At 39.8% G+C, this 22,361-nt stretch overlaps 1 protein-coding gene across 2 annotated transcripts in view; it reads right to left on the bottom strand.

Annotated features, from left to right (window-relative positions):
• The window catches only part of THSD4 (thrombospondin type 1 domain containing 4), a 234,124-nt gene that overhangs the window by 45,303 nt on the left and 166,460 nt on the right, over window positions 1–22,361 (bottom strand). For both annotated transcript variants that reach the window (XM_066196706.1, XM_066196707.1), the window contains one exon: window positions 10,317–10,521. In XM_066196706.1, coding sequence (XP_066052803.1) covers window positions 10,317–10,521 — 205 coding nt within the window. The remainder of the gene's footprint in view (window positions 1–10,316; window positions 10,522–22,361) is intronic.

The raw sequence follows: 22,361 nt of genomic DNA, 5'->3' as shown, positions 1-22,361 counted from the left end.
TTCCCTAGTACTTCATGGTTATCAGTGGTCAACAGATACTCAGTTGTTCAGTCTTGGGCTCCCTAAGCCATGTCTAGATTAGCCATGCAAGCTGACAACCTTGGCCAGGTAGTTCATTTTAATGGTTTTTAAACCAGCCCATAAGCTCTGTCACAGCAGACATTCACCTGACCCACATCTCTCAACACACTCCCAGCATTTTCAGAATTACAGTAATTCGGTGTTCAAAAAAAGGGGCAACTACTGCTGCCATGGGTACAAACATAAAAGGGAGACTGGGTCTATAGTGCTTCTAAGCACCCAGATTCTTCTGACACAAAGTGTTTGAAGTAATATTCAATGGAAAACAAAGACACTGGGCAAGCTAAGAAATAAAGGATAAAGTTTAATCTCCCTTGACTAACTTAATCATACAGTCTATAAATCAAGTTTTAAATCCCCATATATATATTGTGTATTAGAAAAGACTTGGATTTCTTTTGGAATTTAATGCTGCAATATAAAAATATTCTCTGCAGATGAAATCTCTTTATTGGATCCAACCATGAAGCCACTAATCATGTAGAATTTCTACAGGGTGATTATTTTACTAAAAGAGATTTTGAAAAGGGTAAAACCCAAAAATGTTGAAATTGAGCAGTTCAAAGGGAAATAAGAGAAGGAACAGCAAAAAAAAAAGTTTATTTTGCAGAATCAGAGATGTAAGAATACATTCTATCTGACTAGATCAAGGGATGCTTAAGGAACAAAGAAAGGTTTTTCGCTATCCAAAAGAGAATTTTGCTCAGAATAAAGTAAGATTATTGAATCAAAGAATGCTGCACAGAAATATCTGTGACAATTGAAACCAGGTTCTCGACCATTTTTTCTTAAGATTTGTTGTGCAGCAGTTGAACAACTATTTAAATTAGTAACAACTTCTCCTCTTGGCACGAAAGGAAAGAACTGTGTCTTCATGAGATTTGGGAATATGCCTATGGATAGTTCATGAATTTGGATTGACTCTGGTCATTCTTTATGCAGAGCTAAGACACAGAATAAAATTAATTTTGAATTAAAATTTGTAACAAAAGGAGAATAGCATTGTATCAGCCCAATGACTACACCTTGCTAACAACTTTGTAAAGCAGTGTTTATTCCAGGTAAAATACAGCTGAGCAATAGATTACTGCTGACTACTACTGAAGGATTCCAATCAACTCCCAAAGCTAATAACTTCCAAAGAGTAGATGACATTTCCAACACAGTCCTGTGTTGGCCTTTAAAGGGACAAAGGAAGAATGGAGTGAAAGCAGAGAGTCAGCTGCATCAGTGAGAGAAGAATTCATTTTACTGAGTATTGGCCAGTGCCAGGAAATGCATACACCAAAAGGTGCTCCATCAGCACCCACTGTTCAGGGAGCTTAGGTATTTTAAGGAGCCTTGAACAAACAGTGTGTTGAAATTCCAAACACTGTGCACCCTTCAAATGAGTGTTTTCATGGAAACTGCTTGGTGGCATGGTCATCAGCTAGAAGACAAAAATAATCTAAAGCTTTGAGAACTAAAAAGGTCCCATTAATTGAGTTCAGATTAATAAAAACTGATCAAACAGCCCATGGTCTTTCATGTTTTAATGCATCTTCTTTGAAATTTTTGCATTCAAGTTCCTTGGTTCTGTCCATAACTGGAAACAGAAGTCTAATCAAAACACTGTGAGAAAGGCTGAAATTAAAGATTTTGGGGTCTGACAAGAAGCAGGAAGTACTGAAAATCTTGCAGAGTCAGTTCTCCAATGGCTTCCATGCCAAGGGGGTTTGCAAAGTTATATAAGCAAGCAGATTGCTGGGTGTTTTACAAGTCAAACTGAACAGCCAGCCTTTCTGAGTTTCCCCTCACTACTCTGCATATTTCTCTTTATCCCTTTTCCCTGCCTTTCAAAGCAGTCTTTCCCTACTTCGCGAGAGGGAAAAAAACCATTCCTTTAACACAGAACTTTTGAAACAAACACTTCAGTGGGACTCATTGCTGCTGGCTGCTGTTCAGATGATGTATTTGCAGGGCAGATCATCAAAGCAACAGCAGGTTTCAGCTGCTGCTCTGCTGTAGCAAGTGCTGTTTTTATAAGAACAATGCTTACAAACAAATGGTAAAAAAATACACCACCACCTCTGTCATATGAAGACACAACTAGGAAAAGAAAATGTGATGTCTGTGCGTTCCATAACTGGTGGTGACCACTGCCACCACTAAGCTGGTATGAGCCAAAACAAACTGCCAGCACAGACAGCTGGAAAGAAACATTCAGACTCTTCTTTAAGATGCAGAGGATAAAGTCCAAGAAGCCATTTACCTGGAAAAAGAGCTACATGGAGAATTCTCCTGGAGGTTCAGACTAGGTGGAAAGTCATGAGCCTCCTGGGCAAGGCACCTCTTGCTCAGGACCCCAACTCAGGGCTATCCCTCAGACCTCCTGCCCTCAGCAAACACGGGGAAACTCATTTCAAAGCTCCTAAGTGAAAACACTGATGGCAAGTGACCTGCAGAGAACTGTTTTGTAAGACACTGGTGGAGAGCTGGGACACACAAGTTAACCCAGCCATCAAGGCTTAACCTGAGGCCAGAGAAAAGAGATTTCCCATCACACAGACGAGTAGCAAAGTCCATCTTTTTGTAATTTTTTTTTAAAGACCAGACAATTAATACATAAAAAAGGAGAAAGTAGCATTTGAGAAAGTATTTCTTTTGTATGCTTTCAAAATGTGCCTGGAACCCTACAGATCACTATAGAGAGTATTAGATACCAGCTGGCTATTTAATGAAGCCAGAAGGGAAAAGGTCACCTTGGAATTTACCATAATAAGATAACCCTGCCAGAAACTCCAAATTGTAATTATTTAAGCAACACCACTAATTGAAAAAATATTTGGTCAGCAAAGAATAATGTCCTGGATATATTTTGTTCCAACTTCAGGTCATTACACTAGGTAAGATGCTTGTGCAACTTGAATGCAGAGGAGCTGAATTCATTAACACCAGGGCTGAATTTCATCCAAAGCCTTAACAGCTTCGAGGGTTTTAGTAAGTGACCATGCCAGCCAAGTAATACATGTTGGCTACAGTAAGATGAACATTTATTTAGTGAAAGAAACACTCCCTGCAGAAAATCAAATTGACACTGTTTTAAGGACAATAATTGAAAGGATATAGAAGTGTGTGTACAGGGAGAACTGGGCATCCCAATAATGAACTCCAGGTGAGAAATGTTAGAAAGGGAGCGATTACACGTCTCTATTTGTCTTGACGTACCGTCTCCTATTAGTGTATAACCCTTTTGCATTAGAAGCAAACTTATGATGGCCTTAATCCCCCCTGGTAGTTTATCTATACCTACATTATCCTCAGACACAGAAATAAGACCACAAAGCGCAAGATCCAAACTCAGACTGACCCCAAACTTTTTGTCAGAATATGCTCCTAAGACTCCTGTCATCTCTGGGCACAAACCAGAGACTCCTCATACCTCTCCACCACTGCCTTGAACCCTGCACACAGAATATGGGAGCCAGACTGGCTATGGTAAAGGTAATTAACACCACTTAATGTCAGAGCAAGCTGTAGGCCCCACACATACTGAAACTGCAGTTTGCAGAGGAAGACCACGAAATCATTAAAAATCACCATATAAACCCATTTAGCCATAACCAACCAACCACAATACCACACTTTTCAGCTCCAGGAAATGTGACCTATTCAATTTCTCAGGCCAGCATACCCAGTCTAAACGTAAATCCTGAAGGGAATCCATCAGCAATTAGGGTAATATGAAATCACAGGCACTGAACTGGGCAGCTGCTAAAAAATGCATGTTTGTCTGATCAGACCCTGGGCTTCTGTGCATAAAATAACAGCAATGGAAAAGCACCTTCCTGCAAAGGTCAGCATTAGACTCTTCAGTACTGGGGCTGTTTTTAAATTCCTGGTGAGAAAGACAAGTCTCTTAGGAGACCTGTGTTGCTTTTGAATTAAGGCATGGCCACACAGAGAGCAATTAATTAAAATCATTATTAATTCAGAGAATCAATATATCTACAACTAGCAGGGCCAGCTAACTAAACTGAATTAGGTGGAAAAAGTCCGAATCTTCTCTACTCATCAGCTCTCTTCTAAAACTGACATTGAATTGAACCTTTTAAGGTGTCCCAAAATTTCTAAAGCATCTATTAATGGCCAGTCTGGTGGAGTCAGAAAATATTTGACCAAATATAGAATCTAAAGCACTGAAGGACAAGACTGAGTGGAGACAAAGAGATAAGGCAAAAGCCAATAACCAGGAGTTGTCAACCTTATATTGCCAGTTCCACGTTTTTATTGGAATGCTTAATTTGCAAACATTTTCCAAAATCCCCCCAAGTTCTTCCTCTTCCTGTGTAGCATTTCCTGACTCTCCAGTTCAGTATTCAGGAAACAGGGACACCACAGTTTCACTAGGACACCTGACCATAAAAAGCATTTCTCAGGAACATTATTCAAAATGTTCTGCTTAAGTTTACACACTGATTGTAACTGCCTCTTCAGACACTAATAACTCACTCTGAAGTTTCCTTATGGTTTGAACTTGCTGTGTCTAACTTCACTTTATTTAAGAAGTGATTCCTTAAATCTTTTCTCCACAGTTTGGAGCACATTGTTGGCTGTACTAAGAAATATCTTTGTTGTTTAACTCCAGCAGAGAACAGTCAAGAGTACAAAGGACAAAAGGTAAAAAAAATAGTTATTCTTATCCAGATACTGTAATTACATTTGTTTTTAAGTAAGGCATTCAGGAGGCCACAGATGCAAGACAGACACTCCAGCTCCAATGCACTGACACATACAGGGGTGCACTCAACGATTCATACAATGTTCAAGTCCTTGGGAAGGTCTCAAGTCCATCACAGTAAACACACATAATAGCATAGCTTTGGGATACAGCACTCCATAAACTCAAATGACAAACTGCAGGCTTTGGTTTTGAACAGAAATGTAAGAATTATCACTGACAGTTCTCATGCAGGGAGAGCCATTGAGCCCAAGGCACACTGAAGCACTGGAACAGAAGTTTATTATAAGCAGATCCCCTCTATAAAGTTCATTCCAAGCCCTGAAAATTCCAACGTGCATCCTCTCCTCCACATTACTATATTCATTGCGGCTTTTTTTGCACAGGAACATTTAACCTTGTGTAAAAAAATAAAGTTTTAAAAAATCATTAACAGTAATTAAAGCAGTATATTTTGAAGTATATTAGTTGATTTAATAAGCACCACATGAAGGAAATCAATGATTTTATATTATAAAGCTCTTCAGATGATCGCAGCAGTGCCTCTAGCAATATTTATCTTCTAAATTCAGGCCAGTTTCTAATCTAACGCCTTTATTTGCTGTAATTTCGAATCTCTGAAGTGATTTTGAAATGCTATTTAAAGTTCCAGAGTTGCTAACAATCTTTCATCATGGGATATACTGTTTTGAGTTTTATCTGCTACAGGGAATACTGAATAAAAATGGTTTTCAGAGCACCTTTTCACAGCCCCATTAGTATTAGGCCCTGTTGTTTTCACACAGCAAATTCTTCAAAGCTATATTCATGTTCAGGCACACCAATAGCACCACAAGAGTGCTATTAACATCCCTTGGACTTTTGTTTAAAAAAACTATTAATCTGCAACTTTTATTTTAATCACAAATTGTGTATACTGGCATGTGCTAATAGAAGATGCTAGAAATAGCAGAGTATCATTTTCCAGAAAGCAGGGAAAATGGATTAGATCCAAAGATGTCTCTATCTCATTTAGTGGCTGAAACGACTTAACTCCAGGAAAAACAAAACTGAAATACATAATATATTCCCTGAAGAGACTATAATGAGCTTTACAATTAGCAGTGAAATAAATCCACTGTGAAACAAACATCTTTGTAGCAAATAGCATTCAGGTAAGAAGCAAAATGTTAGGAGACTTGCCCACCCTGGGAATGATCCACCTTGCTTTGGACAGGACACCTCAGAACCTGCAATGACAGGCAGTGTCTGGCACCTTTTCCTGCACTCAATCCCAAACCCACGTGACTCAATCGACTGCCCCAGAAACAAACTGTTCCTTCACTTACAGACATCACCAGATTATCTCAATGAAGTTCATTATACAGTGTATTGCAAAACTAACACATTTTCAAGCATTGTATCTTTCAATTCTCTATAAAGCTAAATTTTAATTTGAACTATTGACACTTCCTTCTCAATAGACTGCCCTGCTGTTGAGGCTATGGATATGGATAGCAACCAGCTTCTCTCAATTAGGTTCTCAAGACACAATATGCAATAAAAGCACATTCCAGATAATCACTTCAGATCTGTGTTATCTGGCTGCAAATTCTGCCATTATCTCAAATCCCAATCCCAAAGATGCAGAGGTATTTCTACTCCAACCCACATGTTTTGCAGGACAAGTGCTGGAACATACTGGTCCCACTGAAGGTATCATGGTCCTACTTAATTCAGTGGCAAGTTTCCCATGGCAGTGTATGAGAACTGTCCAGCTGATGATTACCAGTGGGATAAAAAGCATGTCTTTGTCTCTAGCATGTGACAGAAGTGCTTTGCCAATGGAAAGGTCTGTCCAAGGTCAGCAGTTCTGTTACCAAAAGGTTCTGTTACACGTGAGCCAGTAAGAAAATACTGCTGAAAACGACTTTGAGAAGTCATTCTGACACAGCTCAGGGCTGTACAGCCTCTAGCCTTCTCTACCACAGAGCTGGTAATACATAGCTTTTTCTCTTAACTGTAAAAAAATACTAGAGTAAATATACAGACTGATGAATACATCATTAATAGTTATGAATAGCTATTATACAGCACTCCAAAACTGGACTGCTTTCTTTCCCAACAAACACACACTAGAAAACCAGCACGAGATGTTTCCTGGGGAATTTCAGATACACCTCATGGCTCTCTTAGTCTCTTTTGGCTCACTGAGACACACCAGTTAATGCTGCAGCCCATTCTCAACTGCTAAAATATTTTCCTTTATCACATCAACACTCTTCCTACAGTAAAGATCTAGAAGAAATGGAAAGCCTAAAAGGAATTGGAATACTTGGCCAGGGGCAGAAGAAAATACTACATTTGTGCTGTATGAAATTCAATTAATTCCAAACTGGGATTTTATGAAAAGTTAATTGCAAAGTTCCATGAACAACCTAACAGCCCATCTCCTTTAATCTGCATGTTCTGACTACCCAGACAACATTGCAGAAACACTTTAAAGCTTTATATACCACTGTCATGCTTTCTCTTTTTAACAGAAGTTTATTGTTTCCCAGTGGCAAGAACTTAAAAATTTTATTCTGGAATCACTCCAGCTTGTGTGCAAAACTCAAAAATGCAGTCCCCAAAATAAGCAAACTTCAGTTAGCTGAATCATATTCAGCAGGAACATTAGAACTGTGCTTTTTACGAGGGTCACAGGCTTTACAAAAATGAGCAATAAACTACTACAGAAGAGTTCACAAAAGCAGTATGGAGAAGTTCTCAAACATTTGGATGACTTTTCACCGAGTTTGGAACTCGTGTTCTTGCCTGCTTTTTCCAGCACCTCCTGACTTTAAAGAAATAACTCCCTTTGAACACTCTCCTGATTGCTCACTTGCACAGCACTTTTAATGGAAGCATGGAGCTTGGTAAACCTGCTTAATGAAGCCACATGGAACTCAAGATAATCTCCTAAACAGAGAAAAACAGGGAAACTGATACCTAGGAACATCTGCTGCTATCTCCTAAAAAAAGAGAAATCTTAATGACCTTGAGCTGACTTCCAATTTTGCACTGATGAAACTAAAATGTACAAAGTGAAAGAAAAACTAAGAGCAACCGACTTATGCTTCTTGTTAAAAAAAAAAAAAAGGAATGCTGCTTACAAGCAGCTCTGATGGCTACAATGGATTATGATGGAACAGGGTATTGAAAATTCAGTTTTGCAAAGCACTCAACTATATCCTTAAAGGAATGGCTGCTGGGTTATTTTTCTTGTTGCTGCTGCAGCATAAGGATAATTTTATTTTTTATTGTTATTTTTAAAGTTTGAGACTTCTGCTCATTACCATAAATATAGAGAAAACAGTAAATGCCTGATCTGAGTTTTCAAGTTTCCCAGCTCCACCAGCATTATGTGCACAATAAAAATGTCTAAATTCTGAATGCTATTTTATCAGTGAGAAATTTGTGACCACCAATATGCCAAAAATCCAACTTCATAATTACCATTTCACTTGTCCAATACATTGTTTGATAAGCCTTGCTCTTAGTTTCAGCTTTCTGATCTGCTTGAACACATTCATTTCTGACCTGGTGTAACTCACCTGCCTCAATAAACCAAGTTTATTGTGTAACAATGTAAGCAGAGTGGCTGGAGTCCTCCTAGGCTGGAATTACATCCTCAAGAATTCCTAACATGGGAGGGAGCTGGCAAATTTAGCAGACTAAATCCATACCAGCACTTTTAAATAAAACATATGAAATGTTTAAAAACAAAAAAGAAAGCAAGAAAAGATGATAGCATAAACCAAGAGCTCAGGGGATAAGGAGTTAAGGAGTAGCATGGGAAAGAAAAACCCTGTCACTTTCCCATACATGCCAACAGCCTGGTTATTTTTAATCAAAAATGTTCAAGTGGCTCAGGACATTTTAATATAGTTAAAGGAAGTTTTTCTGCCAGCTGTTTTCAGATGCTGGCACATCAATCTGACAGAAAAATTGCATTCAACTCCAGGATTTTATATATTAGTAACATGACTATTTTCACTGTACTGCAATGTCAGCTATGTTCTCACCCATTTTCTACCAAATGTACAAGTATCCATGGAAATTCTTTAGATAGAATTATTCATCTATTAATTATGAATAGTGCATCATCAATTAAGTTAGTGTTGATGGATGCTATACAAACTGTTCTCATGAAAAAAGAAATGCCAGTGTATACTCGTACATAATGTATCAAAACCCCATTTGGATGAAACCAGGACAAATAAGATCTGAGAAGACCGCCCAGACAACAGGTTCAGAACATTTGGCTTTCCTGGACTGTGGGTAGCTTATTCTATTTCTTCAATTGTGAAGTAAATTTTTGGTAAAATTATGGAACTCGCTTCCCAGTTCAGACTGTTTCCCATAATGAACTCCCATCTACAGGCAACGTTTCTGTAGAATTCATTCCAGCTCCAGCAGGAATTAAGGGGAAGTAAGTAGAAAAGAGAGTAGAAGCAATCCCATAATAAGCACCCTCCTTTCTTGTACGTGAGCAGCAGTTGAGATGCTTTACACACCAGAAGGGAGATAAAGCAGCTGCCCAACAAGAGGAGTGGCATTTGAAACATCTAGTACAGCTGGACAGTTCTGGCAATAACCACACTAAGTTAGCAGAGAACTCAGGTGGCTCCAATTTTACCATTTGCAATGGTAATTTTTAAGAGAGATCTAAGGATGGTGAAGAGAAAACTGAAGGGTGAGGGGCAGGTTTTATAAATCATAAGTAATTAACTCTTCCCTCTCCAGTCCACTCATCAGAATTGCCTACAGAACATGCAAAAATGTAGACAAACTAAGGGCTTTGTAACCTGAGAACACAACAGGTTACAGTGGGGAAGCCACAGTTCATAAACGCACACAAGAGTGATGCAGATCTGGTATAAATTCCACATAATCTCTAGTTTGCAACCCACTATACATATCTAGAAGTATACATTAAGATGTTATATTACTATAAATATTGCAGGTTCCTCCAGGTCTTGAATTAAGGACCTGCTTTAGAATAAACAACTGTACAAAGACCTTGGATTCTGTGAAAACCTCCTTAATATCAAATTATCTCAATACAATATTTATATACTTTCACTTTGAAAGAACTGAAATTTTTTGGCAATCAGAAGATGCTCTTTCCTCCTCAAGCAGCCTTTTATACAAACAAGCATCCACTTGGCTGGATTCTTGACTGATCAGAGAAGGTTAATGATGTGGGAAAGGGAAACATCACAGCGGAACCGACTCACAGGAGACACTAAAGCCAAGTCAGACAGACAGGGAAATAGATTGCAACAGGTCTACAATGTGTGTCATGCAAGATCAATCTAGAATTAAAACCAGCCAGTGAGTTCTGATCAAAACACCTGTTTAATGATTTCTTTTCTTTCCTCTCTTCTTCTTGACATTGATGTCACACAGATCAGAAGGCCTTTCCTGGCATAACCTCCACCCAGCTGCACTAGCACACAAAGCATTCTTCGTTCACTGAGATGCAACTTACCCAAATAGTTGTTGCTCTTTGACATCTCAGTAATGTTGATTTTAGTAGCTCCTTCAGGAATTTCCACTATCTTGTGGTAGCCAAGATTTGTTAGCGTGTGTTTGAAAACTCCAGACACAACCTTGCAAGCAGTGTTGTCCCCTCCACATATTCCACACTTGTCAATCACCTTGTCAGAACCCAGATAGTCGTCACAGCCAATGCTCTGCAAAATAAAGTAAGATTTCTTTTTCCAAGATCTTACAACTGCAGATTTCGGACATAACAACCGAGAATAGCATGACTTTCAGAGAATAATTAATTCTGAAATGATTTTGTGAATTAGCATTTTAGCAGTATTTTCTTTATGGAAAAAAGCAATAAAACCCAAAGGGTTCACAAACTCGGCATTTTCAAGGTAGCCAACAGGCTTTTACATCCCACCAGGGAAAATCCAAGAGCACACCACGAGCAGTAATGCATTGATCATACTGACTGCATACTCCTCAGCTGAAAGAAAAGCTGAACAACATAGTCCCCACAGCTGCTGCTCAGAAAGGTGGTGGAGAGGTATGATTTTGTTATAATTCAAAATAGGCTTTCTACAGAAGCAGAACTATTTCTCTATAGTCTTGTCCTAAACTCCTCTAAAAGTGAGCACTCAGCCTATTCTCACCAAAAGAGGTATGTGAGAAATCTTTACACCACACCTAGACAGTTGGAGAAGAAACCCACCTGTTCACTGAGTAGAAAACCTTCAACCCACTCAATAAAACACACCTGGACAGCATAGTTTAAAACAAAATCATTTCCTAAAATCATAGAATGGTTTGGGCTGGAAGGGGACCTTGAAAATGATCTAGTTCCAGCTCCTCTGCCATGGGCAGGGACACCTTCCACTAGACCAGGTTGTTCCAAGTCCATCCAACCGATCTTGATCTGTACAATCCACAAAACAGCTTCCCTAAGATGAGATGCCAAAGGAATCCTGGATGACCAGGGATACAACTGTGTTTTTGCAAAAACAACACTGCTGGCTGCTTTCTTCTAACAGTTTAAAAAACAACTTATCTGAGATAAATCAGCTTCTGTTTTGTGACAACATCGGAAACACTTCAGCAGCAAGCCAAGGAAGAGATTTTATGTCCTGGAATTTTGATATTGGTTATGGCCTAAGTATAGCCTGGAGATAAGTCGGAATTTGTGACTGGCCTGCAGCTAAGCAGCATACAGACAAACCACATGGGATTTCCTTCTGGAGTACAGGCTTGAATTTGACTTAGCTAGTGAAGAAGCTCCAGATCCTTAGAACACAACTTTAAGATAAGCAGCAGATATTTTATATACCTCATGGCAATACCTTTATGTTATTAATGACCAGAAAATCAGCTGCATGTAATTAGAAGCTCTGTATTCCTCAGAATAAAATTTGGTTTTATTGGTGAAAAGACTAGAAATTCCCAACTCAGGCCTTGTTGTTACAGGCATCATTGTACTTATGCATTGGAGACAAGACATGCCCCAAACCCTTTAAAACATGGCATAGCTGCTCTAACCAGTGCCAGGATGTCCAGCAAGAAACCCCTGCAACCCTCACACCCCCAAAAATTACACAGGCTACTTCCTGACATTGCATTAACATTTCATCCAGCCACTTTCACACAAGGACATTGGGGGTTACAACATAACGAGCTTGTCAGAATACCAGACATCTGGGGTTTCACTCCTATGGTATTCCATTGACAGCTTACTCAGGAGAAAGACCTGAGAGTGATCAACAAAGGAATTCCAGCAAGAACTGCAAATAGCACGAAGTAGAAGGACTTCACCGTAAGACAAGTATTGGCTTTATTTACAGCCACTGAAGCCAGCAGCAGTGCGTTCTTCAACTTCAGCACATCACCAGCAATACTGGAAAATCAATCAAAATCTCCCAGTCCTCAAAGAAAACATAATAAATTTCTGTCACTGATTTTGAAACTGAATTTCATTATTCTACTTCACCATTGTGTCCTATAAAGAGATACAAGAATAATGATATCCACAAGGTGGCACTTACAATCCTTTTGAAAGCCAAATGTAGGTCTTTGCAATGCAAACAACAAAAAAATTGAATTTTTTGCACCTAAACACAAAGCTGATACTGCACTTCTTTTCAAATTAGCCTTTACCACATGAGCAACAACTCCTGCTAGTTTGCTACCAGTAATACATTCTTAAAAATTTATCAGTCAACCCAAGGATTTCTTTTGCTTTGGAATGCAAAAAAATGTTCTACTAAACTGAAATGAAAAAGAAATCTCAAACTGCTTTTTCTTGTATCGTATCTTCTCCTTGTCTGGTGACCAGGTGGACGTCATTTATCAATCATAAATAAATATTTTAATCCAAATCCTCATGTCTTTCCTCCAAAGAAATCCTCACTGACTTCAAAGTTGACATCAACTGGAAATTTGCCAAGTCACAGAAGTCGGCCTCTTTATGGATTTGACAGGGCAGAATTATATCAATTCCATGGTCTTCGCAATGCAAAATTTACTAACAAATTTAAAAGACTCTTGAATTTTAGTGCATCAAACAGAAGTATGTTGGGGTTTTTTTTTTTCATTCACATGAATTTTCATGTAAAATTAAATCACTCCCAGTGAGTCTGGGAAAATGAGAAAGATCAAGTTAGGAAGCACCTGAGAAAATTTTATGTACACAAATCACTGGGACCAGACAAGGCCATGGTGATTGGTGGTGATGCCTAAAAAGCAACTGGCACATCCATCTTCATTAAGGGCAAGGAGGACTTGAGGCTTAGTTGCAGGTGGTCACCCTAACAGCCCTCAGAAAGACTGCAGAGCCAATCCTCATGGAAGCTGTTTCCAAAAGCAGGAAGAACAATAAAACAAAACAAAGCAAAACAACTGAAAACAAAACAAAAACAAAAACCCTAAAAACGAAAAACAAACCCAAAAAACCCCAAACAAACAAACAAAACAAACAAAACAAACACCAACAAAAGAAGACTGGGATCAACCATCATGGACGTACCAAGGTCAAACTGCGCCTGAACTTGTGATTCACTGACAAGTTCAGCACATGAGTGGAGAGGAAGGGATGCTCTGTGCCTTGACTTTAACAAGGCCTTCAGAGTCTCCCTCAGAATCCAACAGCCACAGTGGAGAAATTCAGACTGGGAAAGTTGACAATGAGGTAGGTGGCCAACTCACAGACATGCTGCTCATGTAATCCTCTCCCTGCAGGCAGGAGGTACAGCAGATTAGGAACAAGGAAGCACATACTGCTTTGGCATCTGAAAGCTCTGGCTCCTCATCTCTCAGAATTACAGTTTGTATTAGTGGATTTAGATTCCTTTCCCAGTCAGTCACTTTCTGATATTTTCACCCCACCTTTTGTTTCCTGCCTTTGATAAAACTCTCTCCTCTCCACTAGGAAGGACAGTAGTTTTTCCGAGCTTTTTCCTTCAAAGTCTAAGCAAGTCTGCCTAGACATTGGCTGGATGGCTCTCCCCCCAATGCGTAAAAAAGCTGAGCATAATAACGCTACTCTTCTCTGGCCACTGTTAAAACCTTTGACTTTCACATATGATCTTACATATTTAACTGCTACAATTAGATAAATATAATTCCTTTCATTTCTCTCTGTCTGCGAAGGGTATTAAATGAGACACCAATGAAGATGTTTGGACTGCTAGAGAGTAATAGCCAGCACATGCCATTTTAATAGAACACCAGGGAAATGCCAGCACACAGCCTGTGTTTGAAGCATTTTACTGCAGACATCAGCGCAAGGTTTGGCGGTGCATGTTTCCAGTGGAAATGAACTGAGCAGGCTGTTCAGCAGTGAGGAGCCATGGCTATACTTGAGTGAGAGGAACCTTCAGAAAACCTCCCAAGGCAGAGCACAGCAAAGCCAGCAGAGCCTGCTTGTCTCACTGCAATGTCTCACACGTCTTCAAGGTCGCAGCCTAACCCTCATTTGCTTTACGAATCAAAGGAGCAATGTTGAGAATTTACATTCAACCACAGGATAACAAACAACATTCTAATGGCTCTCACTTGATTTGTGGTTAGCTATAACCATAATTTTTACCCAAACATTTGATCCTGCTTTGGCTTTCAAATATTTCCTGCTGTCCACAGACCTAACGCTCACAAATCTTTGATGCTATTTACAGCCCCTCACGATTAGATTGTGGTCACATCCAGATGTGGTCTACTTAATTAATCACAGATTTTCTTACCTGCACAATAGCTGGTTTCATTACCTATCTGTGCTTTATGCTGAACTTCATTTGGTCAGATACATTTCAGACAGTGAGAAGAAGCAAGCTATTAATTTTGACAATGTTAAGAATTCAAATTACATATATAGTATGTAGATATAAACCAATTTAGTGAAAAAAACCAAACTATTCACACAAATACATATAAAGATCTTTCTTCTTTATAATCTTTCACTACAATATTCAATATTTTCTTACTGGCTAGAAAATTACTTGAGAGAAAAAAGGTCTTATTCTTGTTACAATGGAAGAATTAAGCCATCCAGGAAAAATAATCATGTGAAAAGATGGTCTTAGAAATATCAACTAGCAACAGCAAATAAAAAAGGATTAAAAAATCTAAAGTATGCATCTCACACTGATACCTCTGACAGATAGGAAAACAACTTCTCTCCTGTTGTTTTACGAAAAGATACTCTAAATGGAACTTGCAGCTCTCCCATACACAAACCCAATGCAAGTCCATGAAACCTACCTAAACCCCCAGCCATGCTGCAGCAATAAAGACCTGAAATACAAACAGACCATTGCTGGCTGTCACCTATCAAAGTCAAGAGAGCTATTCAGCTTTGAGACCCCACTCTACAAAGGGCTTATTAAAGGAGTTTACTGAAGTGTTTGGAAGTGGCTGTGCTGGCAGCATTTAAGAGTGAAGAAGATGAAGAAGCCTAATCCTAATACGTACAATCCGCTGGCAAACACACCTAGAAGGCGAGTGCAGGCCTTGTGGGCGTGTCCCCATTTGACCCCATACGGCTCCATCAGCAGCTCTCATTCCTGCCTGGGTTAGGAGGAATCTGTCTGAGCCATTCCCAGGAGCCTCTGGCACTGAATCCAGCCCCAGGACCATGACCCCACACAGAAGGAGAATGGTTCCACCATGGCTGGACCCTGGGCCAGGCCGCTCCCACACAAACCTGCTGCTACACCACTCACGAGCACATCCAGGATCCGGGGGCTTCACTTCTGAGGCTTCGTACTTTCAAGCTAATCAGATCACTCACGTTCACTAAGAATGGAAATACTGTGAGAGAAGAAAACTACCAGAAGTACCTCAAATTGAAAGTTTGACTATTTTTTGGTTATCTCAACATTAATTTTGCAATTAGAAGCTCCATATCCTGAAACTTCTAATGCTCAAGAGGTACAACAGGTTCAAATAATATACACACCCCTAAAATGCACTAATTGTTTTTTCACTTCAGAAAATTTAAAACCACAAGCACAGCAAAGCTGCTCTAGTCCCAAAGCAGACTAAATCTAATCTGAAATAAATATTCCTAAATTGCGTATTAACAAAGCACTCAAGTTTGCTTGACTATACTGATCTGCAGCAAATATGCCAGATTACTTGATATCCCAGATTCAGCAAGAGTAGGCATACTCCGTGGTTCTATTTATACAACTTAACTGGAAAAGCAGAAAACCATTTCAGTATCTAAGGTCAGATACCAATTCCACACAATATATGTCTTTAAGAAGGGTATCTTTGTTCCTAAAAGTCATACACAAAGGGTATATTTGTGATGTCGACCATAAGGCTAGAGCCTTCAAAAATGTACACAGGCCTTGGATATACAGATGTACTGAATTCAGTAACAGTGCAGTCTGAAAATTCATGAAATGATTCCCCAAATCTAGCCTAAGTTGACCTTGTTGGCAATAAGAAACAGTTAAACAAAATAATACAGTTCATGCAGCTGATGGTAACTCTCAGCCTTTTTAAAACATATCTTATCTAAGTGGCTAAAGCTAATGTTTGTCAGCACTGCCCTGATCACATCTCAGTATTAGTGTTGGCAAGTAGTACCATGCCCATTTCAGGATTCAATGAAAGGTCTCCACAATTCTCTTCAAAAGAGTGGTACTTCAGAGAACAAGTGTAAAACCCCGTTTAACCTCACCAAGTTAGAGCTGTTTCCTCAATGCCACACACTGACTCCCCGCTGATGCCGAAATGCTGCCCTTTAATTATTTTCTGAGCTTTTACAATACCTACCACTGTTATTTTCTGGTTCATGAATGTCATAAAGAACATAAACAAACAGTAATAACACTTGAAGCCAACCTGACAAAGAGAGTGAAGAACCCAAATCATTTCAGTTACGAGTGTTGTTCAGAACAGCCTCCTGAGCACTTACAGGCAAACCCTCACAGCAACACGTCACAGCCTCTATGGCAACTATTTCATTGTTTCACGGGAACTTCCTCAGCATGCTGACCTTTTGATGCTGTTTTTGTCCTGTCCTCTAGGAACAAGAGATGGAATAGATGCCCAGTCCATTTTTCTATTTGAATGATGCAAAAATACCATCAGTTTCTTCTGAAAAATCAGAAGTGGCAGAGAAGCCACTCCACAGCGTAGGAGACAACGCCAACAGCACAGCCTGAAGTGGAAGCCTCCATTCAGTACAGTTCTGTTTTCCCCATCCTTGGTGCTGAACAGCTACACGGTATCCCCCCAATTAACATGCACTTCAACAACATGGGTGATTCGCCCAAATAAACACAACTTATGTATTTACACAAATACAAATGCTTTCTCTTCTCACTATATGCAGCTGTAACTGCATACTTGCAAATAGTTGCAAAGAAGTCTTTCAAACTTACAGGTTCAAGTTTTCTGCTTTTTAACTTTATTCTTGCAAAGCTCTATTTGAGCTTGCAGGACTGAAATTCTGAAGTTCTGCCTATCCTATAGAAAATAATAACCCTCAAAACAAAGTTGGGGCCAGGGGAGGAGTGTTGTGCAAATGCCCTGGAAAACACCTGGAATCTAAATGTGGAGTTTTACATACTCCTATTGACCAGAATTCAGGAGAGGAGGCAGTGCACCCTAGCCCTGTTACATGAGTTAAGTACAAAGTCCATTTAATATTTAGGCATCCAGATTTTTAGGCCGTACATAAATGCCGTAGGGGGAGGAAATATGCTAATCCAAGGGGGAGGAGGCCACAAGAGAAGAAGATGTGATGGCACAAAAAGCTCCTTCCAAGTGTGCGACTGCACCACAACTGGCAGAAATAGGAACATCCATTTCCTACAGACACAACAAATACCTGTGAAAATTTCTTTGTGGAAGACTCCACACAGCTGCAGATCCCTTCTCTTCAGGATCCCTGCATGAGGCATTCACACAAGGAACTCAGCCATGTATTTGGCCACTGCAGCGTCTGCAGATACATGTTTGCACCAGAGAATACATAAGAAAGAAGCATCCAAGTTTGAGGCAGGTTATCTTCCCAGAGAGGGACACATGTTACACAGGAGGAGACAGAGGGGACTGGCTGTGCTCAGATCCGCACGAGACGTACTCTGAGTCACATCTGTCATCTGCCAGCTTTCAGCCCTCACGTTCCCCAGCTTCAAAGGTGAGAGTCCATGGCTCTCTGTCTTTTAGGTATCTCTGCTCCCTGGACTGATATACTGGAGAGGGAAAAGGAACAATTTTTGAGTAGTCATCTAAACATGGATCAGGTATTCAGATTTTTTCAGCAAAGATGAATTAAAGGAAAGATTAGAAAGATGATATTTTTAAAAAAAGTTTCTTTTAACACTCGAGAAAGAATTCTGACAACAGCATTTTCTTAAATTTCAAACATAAAGGTTGAAAAATAGAGATACTACAGCTGTCATTCCGTGTCTCACTGATTACGTAAGAACGGACTGTGCAGCAAGTCTGATGACTAACTGGGTGAATGAGAAAAGATAATGGAAATGCAGGTATTAATTTTGTCTACTTGAATCTTGGGGGTTTTCTTTCCAAGTGCTTTTTCTCATGATACCAAAAAGAGTAGTTTTTTGTATTGTGTAGATACTCCCTCACCTCCCCAAACTTAGAAAGCAAGAGATCTCAGTGAAGAATCCTTTTATATAAATGAGGACAAAGGAAATTGGAAATTACTGACTGGTTTCAGACAGTGCTAGCATTTCAGCTCCTGTGACCTGGTCTAACGTACAGAAAATCCAACTCTTAGAAGCAATTTTGTAGGAAAAAGAAATGTGTACCAACTTCTGCAGAATCCAATTCATAGTTAAGTAGTACTGCATCCCAACACTGCTCCCCAGAACACACAAACCTTTCTAAGCCACACAGAATTCTTAGTTTCGTTCTGTAACAGATTTACAAGTTTTACCTGCTTGCTATGTATAAATAAATGTCCCTATGGGTACACCATAGTTAACGAATACTTGCATCTTTTGTAATTTCAAAGTTAAAACAAAAAAATATTTCTGAAAAATAGGGGACAGCATCTAAAGATACCCCAGTGTAATACTCCTGTAAATTTCTGACTGTTCCATGCTGCTTAATAATACAGAAGTCAAGAACAGAAACTGTGTGAGGGACCCTTGAGAGGGGAGAAGTTAGATTCACTGTCTCTCTAATAATTCCCTATGTGAAAAGAACTCTAGCCCTTGCCAACAGACTAGTCCCAACTGGCTTTATGCTAGGGTTGTGTTTATTCAAGTGTTCTCCTTTATGAAGGAAAAGCTTGGCTTTATTTCAAGGTAAAGAAAAAAAACCTCCAAGCAGCAAAATATTTTAAGGACAGATGTCTGATCTTGAAACAGCAGCTAACATAGCCAGAATATATCTGTGCAATAAATACTTACTCATTAGCCCTCTCTTTCAACTGCATGTATTTCTTTTTATCCATGATGTTGCTCACAAAAAAGGTAGCACACAATACAGTGTTCTCTGTTATAATCTCCTGGGACAACTTTAATTAATTCCTTTAATTCTAATAAATCTGAAATTCAGTAACAAGTGTTTGGGTTTTTTTTTTGTTTTCCCTCCAGGGGTTTAATTATGTCTGTTGCACTTGGAACTGTGCTACCAAGAGCTGTGAGGTGCATGGCCCCAACAGCAGCAGCACCCAGGAACTTGATCCCTCAGGAATCTCCTCTGAAGCCAAGGACCACCCTGACCTGTGCTTCATCCTGCGCTGCTCACTGACACTTGGCTCATGTCCTCACTTCCTCCCCACCCTGGTGCACCCACCTTCCAGACTACTTGAACTGATACAGTTTCATGCCCAAAGAAAGAAAGAAATACAAGCAGAGCTGGTAACTATAGTAATGGCTAATATTTTCAAATGCTTTCCAATAGTATCCCTGTTGCTTTTTAGATGGTTATAGCTCCGCCAAAACTTAACAACCCACACTGAAAATTTCCTTGCCAGGGACTTGAAACAAGCTGAACATTTATTTTCAAAGAAAATAAACGGTAAAAATAATTTTGGGTTTTTTTCCAAAACCTAGGATTAAATAAAATTGTGTGTTTTGCAAATATTTTTAAAAGAACTTATAACTGGTTTACTCAGAAATGCTTGTTCTTTTCTTTTTAAGATTAGGGGCTCAAAATTGGCAAGGAGACTGAGACGGTATCAAGGATGTGATCCTTTCTCTTCTTATGAAAAGATGCCCATGTCTAGTCAAGGTTTAAATCCCTCAGTATCACCATGGCATCTGGTCAACACAACACACAACTTAGGGACTGGGCAGTACAACACTGAAAAAAACCTGGTCACACTGTGCATACTCCAGAGTTTCAAGTAAGTTCCAGCCTCAGGCTACAAATTGGCACTGTCATGACAGAAGTGCAGGGCAACAGCCCCTGAAGCAGCTCAGGAACTGTGTGTTCTGCTGCACACGACTGAGGAGCGTGGTGTGAAAGGTCAGTGTGTGTGTGGTAAGGACAGTGACACGCTGGAGCACAGCAATACAGAGACATGTTTGGCCAGCACAGAAGAGGACAAAAGAGGAGAGGATGAGTCGTTTACAGCCAGAACCTGCAGAAACTGTACCAAAGGATCCTGAGTCTTAACACTTCAGCTGTTCAGTAAACAGCCGATTTCCAATGGCTCTTTATCTAATGACTGCTGGCCTTCCTGAGAGCCAAGGTGATTTCCTGATGAAACCTCTTGGAGGAGCAGGAGTTTGTAGCTTTCCTTCTTTAAAAAGAAAGAAAGCTTTTATGACTGTTCCGAACACTTGAAAATGACAATGTTCAAGTATAGCTCTCAGTAAGCTCTCAAACTCTCTTTATCCCTCCCTCCTGAACTCTGTATGAATTTCCAAGTTCAGCTAGAGGTAAGGAGGTGGGATGGTACCACCAGCAGGTAAGAAACATTCTCTCTTTGTAAGAAACTGCTGCATATCTTATTGAAAGGTCTGGTCTGCCACTAACTTTGTTAGGCATTCCTTAATTGCTCTTTTGGCCCAAGGGATGGTGAAGGGGAATAGGCAGTACCAAGCCCAGGCTCCAGAATCTGAGTTCCAAACAAGGCAGAGTGCAGGCAGGCAGCGCTCTCATTCCTGACTGCTCGTGCTTGTTTTTACAGCAGGTTCTCATGGTCATCCCTGGACTGCTCCTGAGGCTGCTCGGCTGCGCTCGAGTTCCACAAGGGCACCAGGCCAAGGCCTGACAGGGGAGGTTTAGAGGCACCTACTGTGGCCTGACCTCAGTCCTCCCCTGAAGAAACACTCCAGGTCTTTAAACACCAGGAAGTCATAAAAAGCCCATGGGAGGAAGTGGGATCACCATAATTTTACCTTCAGACCGCCTAGATATATCCAAAATCTCTGTCCACTCTGTGGTTTAGTTAAGTCATAACCTGCAAAGTCATCTTAATACTCCAGAGCAAGGGACTGAATCCAATATTCTCCCTACCCTGCACTGAAAGTTACACCCCCCCCCCCCGCCCGCCCCAGACAAGATAAAGTAAAAATTAACAGGTTTTGGCCTGTTATGGAATGCCTAACCAAATAACCTCTATCACCTTTGATGGAGGAATTAGCAAGCACTGATATCCTGCTGCAACAAGAACTGAGCTGTTCTTTCAAGAAACTCGTATCAACAATGGGAGGTAATTTCCTTTCTTGACTTCCACACTAAAAACTGGAAGCTATTGTGTTTATCATGCTAACAGCAAAGCACATGCACCTTTTTCCTAGCACTTCTGTTCTTAGAATGCATAATCCATCTGTTAGTAAATTAGCTGGGCATCAGGGATTACATAATATTCTCACTCACTCACTGTATGGCACCAATTACACACAATTTCAGTTTCAGCTGTATTTCAGACATTTCAAAATCTCTCGCTCCAAAGTACCAGCAAACTCACTGATGTAATTTAATTATTACACATTATTTGTGCCAAGACATGACAGTTTGGATTAATCAGTCTGCCCATGCTTGATCCTCAGCAAAATCACGAAACTATTTTCTAGGGCTCTTACTCTTTAGGGTTATTCTCTCTACTCCAAGTCCCTGATAGAGTGCATTACAGGAAGTCAAAGTAACATGGCATTTTTATTCAAGGCAGATCCACATTTAGGCTCTTGGTGGAAATAAATACAAATTTTCCTCTGGCTGTAAACTGAGGATTTTCTTCCATTTAATTCTCTGCCTTTTTAAAATTTATTACACTGCCAGTGAGTGCTTTTCAAAGAGAAAACTGTTCCTTTCTTTCACATAGTTCTATTGTACCTGCTGTGGCTTGCAGGCAAAACCATTACTTTGCTAGCTGCTGTGAAGGATTTGAGTCCCATTCCTTTTTCAATCCTGCATGCTTTCCTCCAATCTTTTCTCGCTACTTTATCACTCAAGTATCTGTTTATTCACAGCAGGGGGTAGGGAAAGAGAAATGATGAATAGTGCTGTGCTTAGCCTCCTAAATACTTTATCTGGGCACTGAACTCAACAGTAATTCTGCTACTTCATTTATTGGAAAAAACCCCACATATTTCTCAATCAGGCAAACACTGTG

Source organism: Chamaea fasciata, unplaced genomic scaffold (genome assembly GCF_029207755.1).
Source record: "Chamaea fasciata isolate MVZ Bird 193981 ecotype frontalis unplaced genomic scaffold, bChaFas1.0.hap1 SCAF_14, whole genome shotgun sequence".
Classification (NCBI taxonomy): Eukaryota; Metazoa; Chordata; class Aves; order Passeriformes; family Sylviidae; genus Chamaea; species Chamaea fasciata.
Note: the sequence above shows the minus strand (reverse complement) of the source record. Positions and strands in the feature narration are given on the sequence as shown.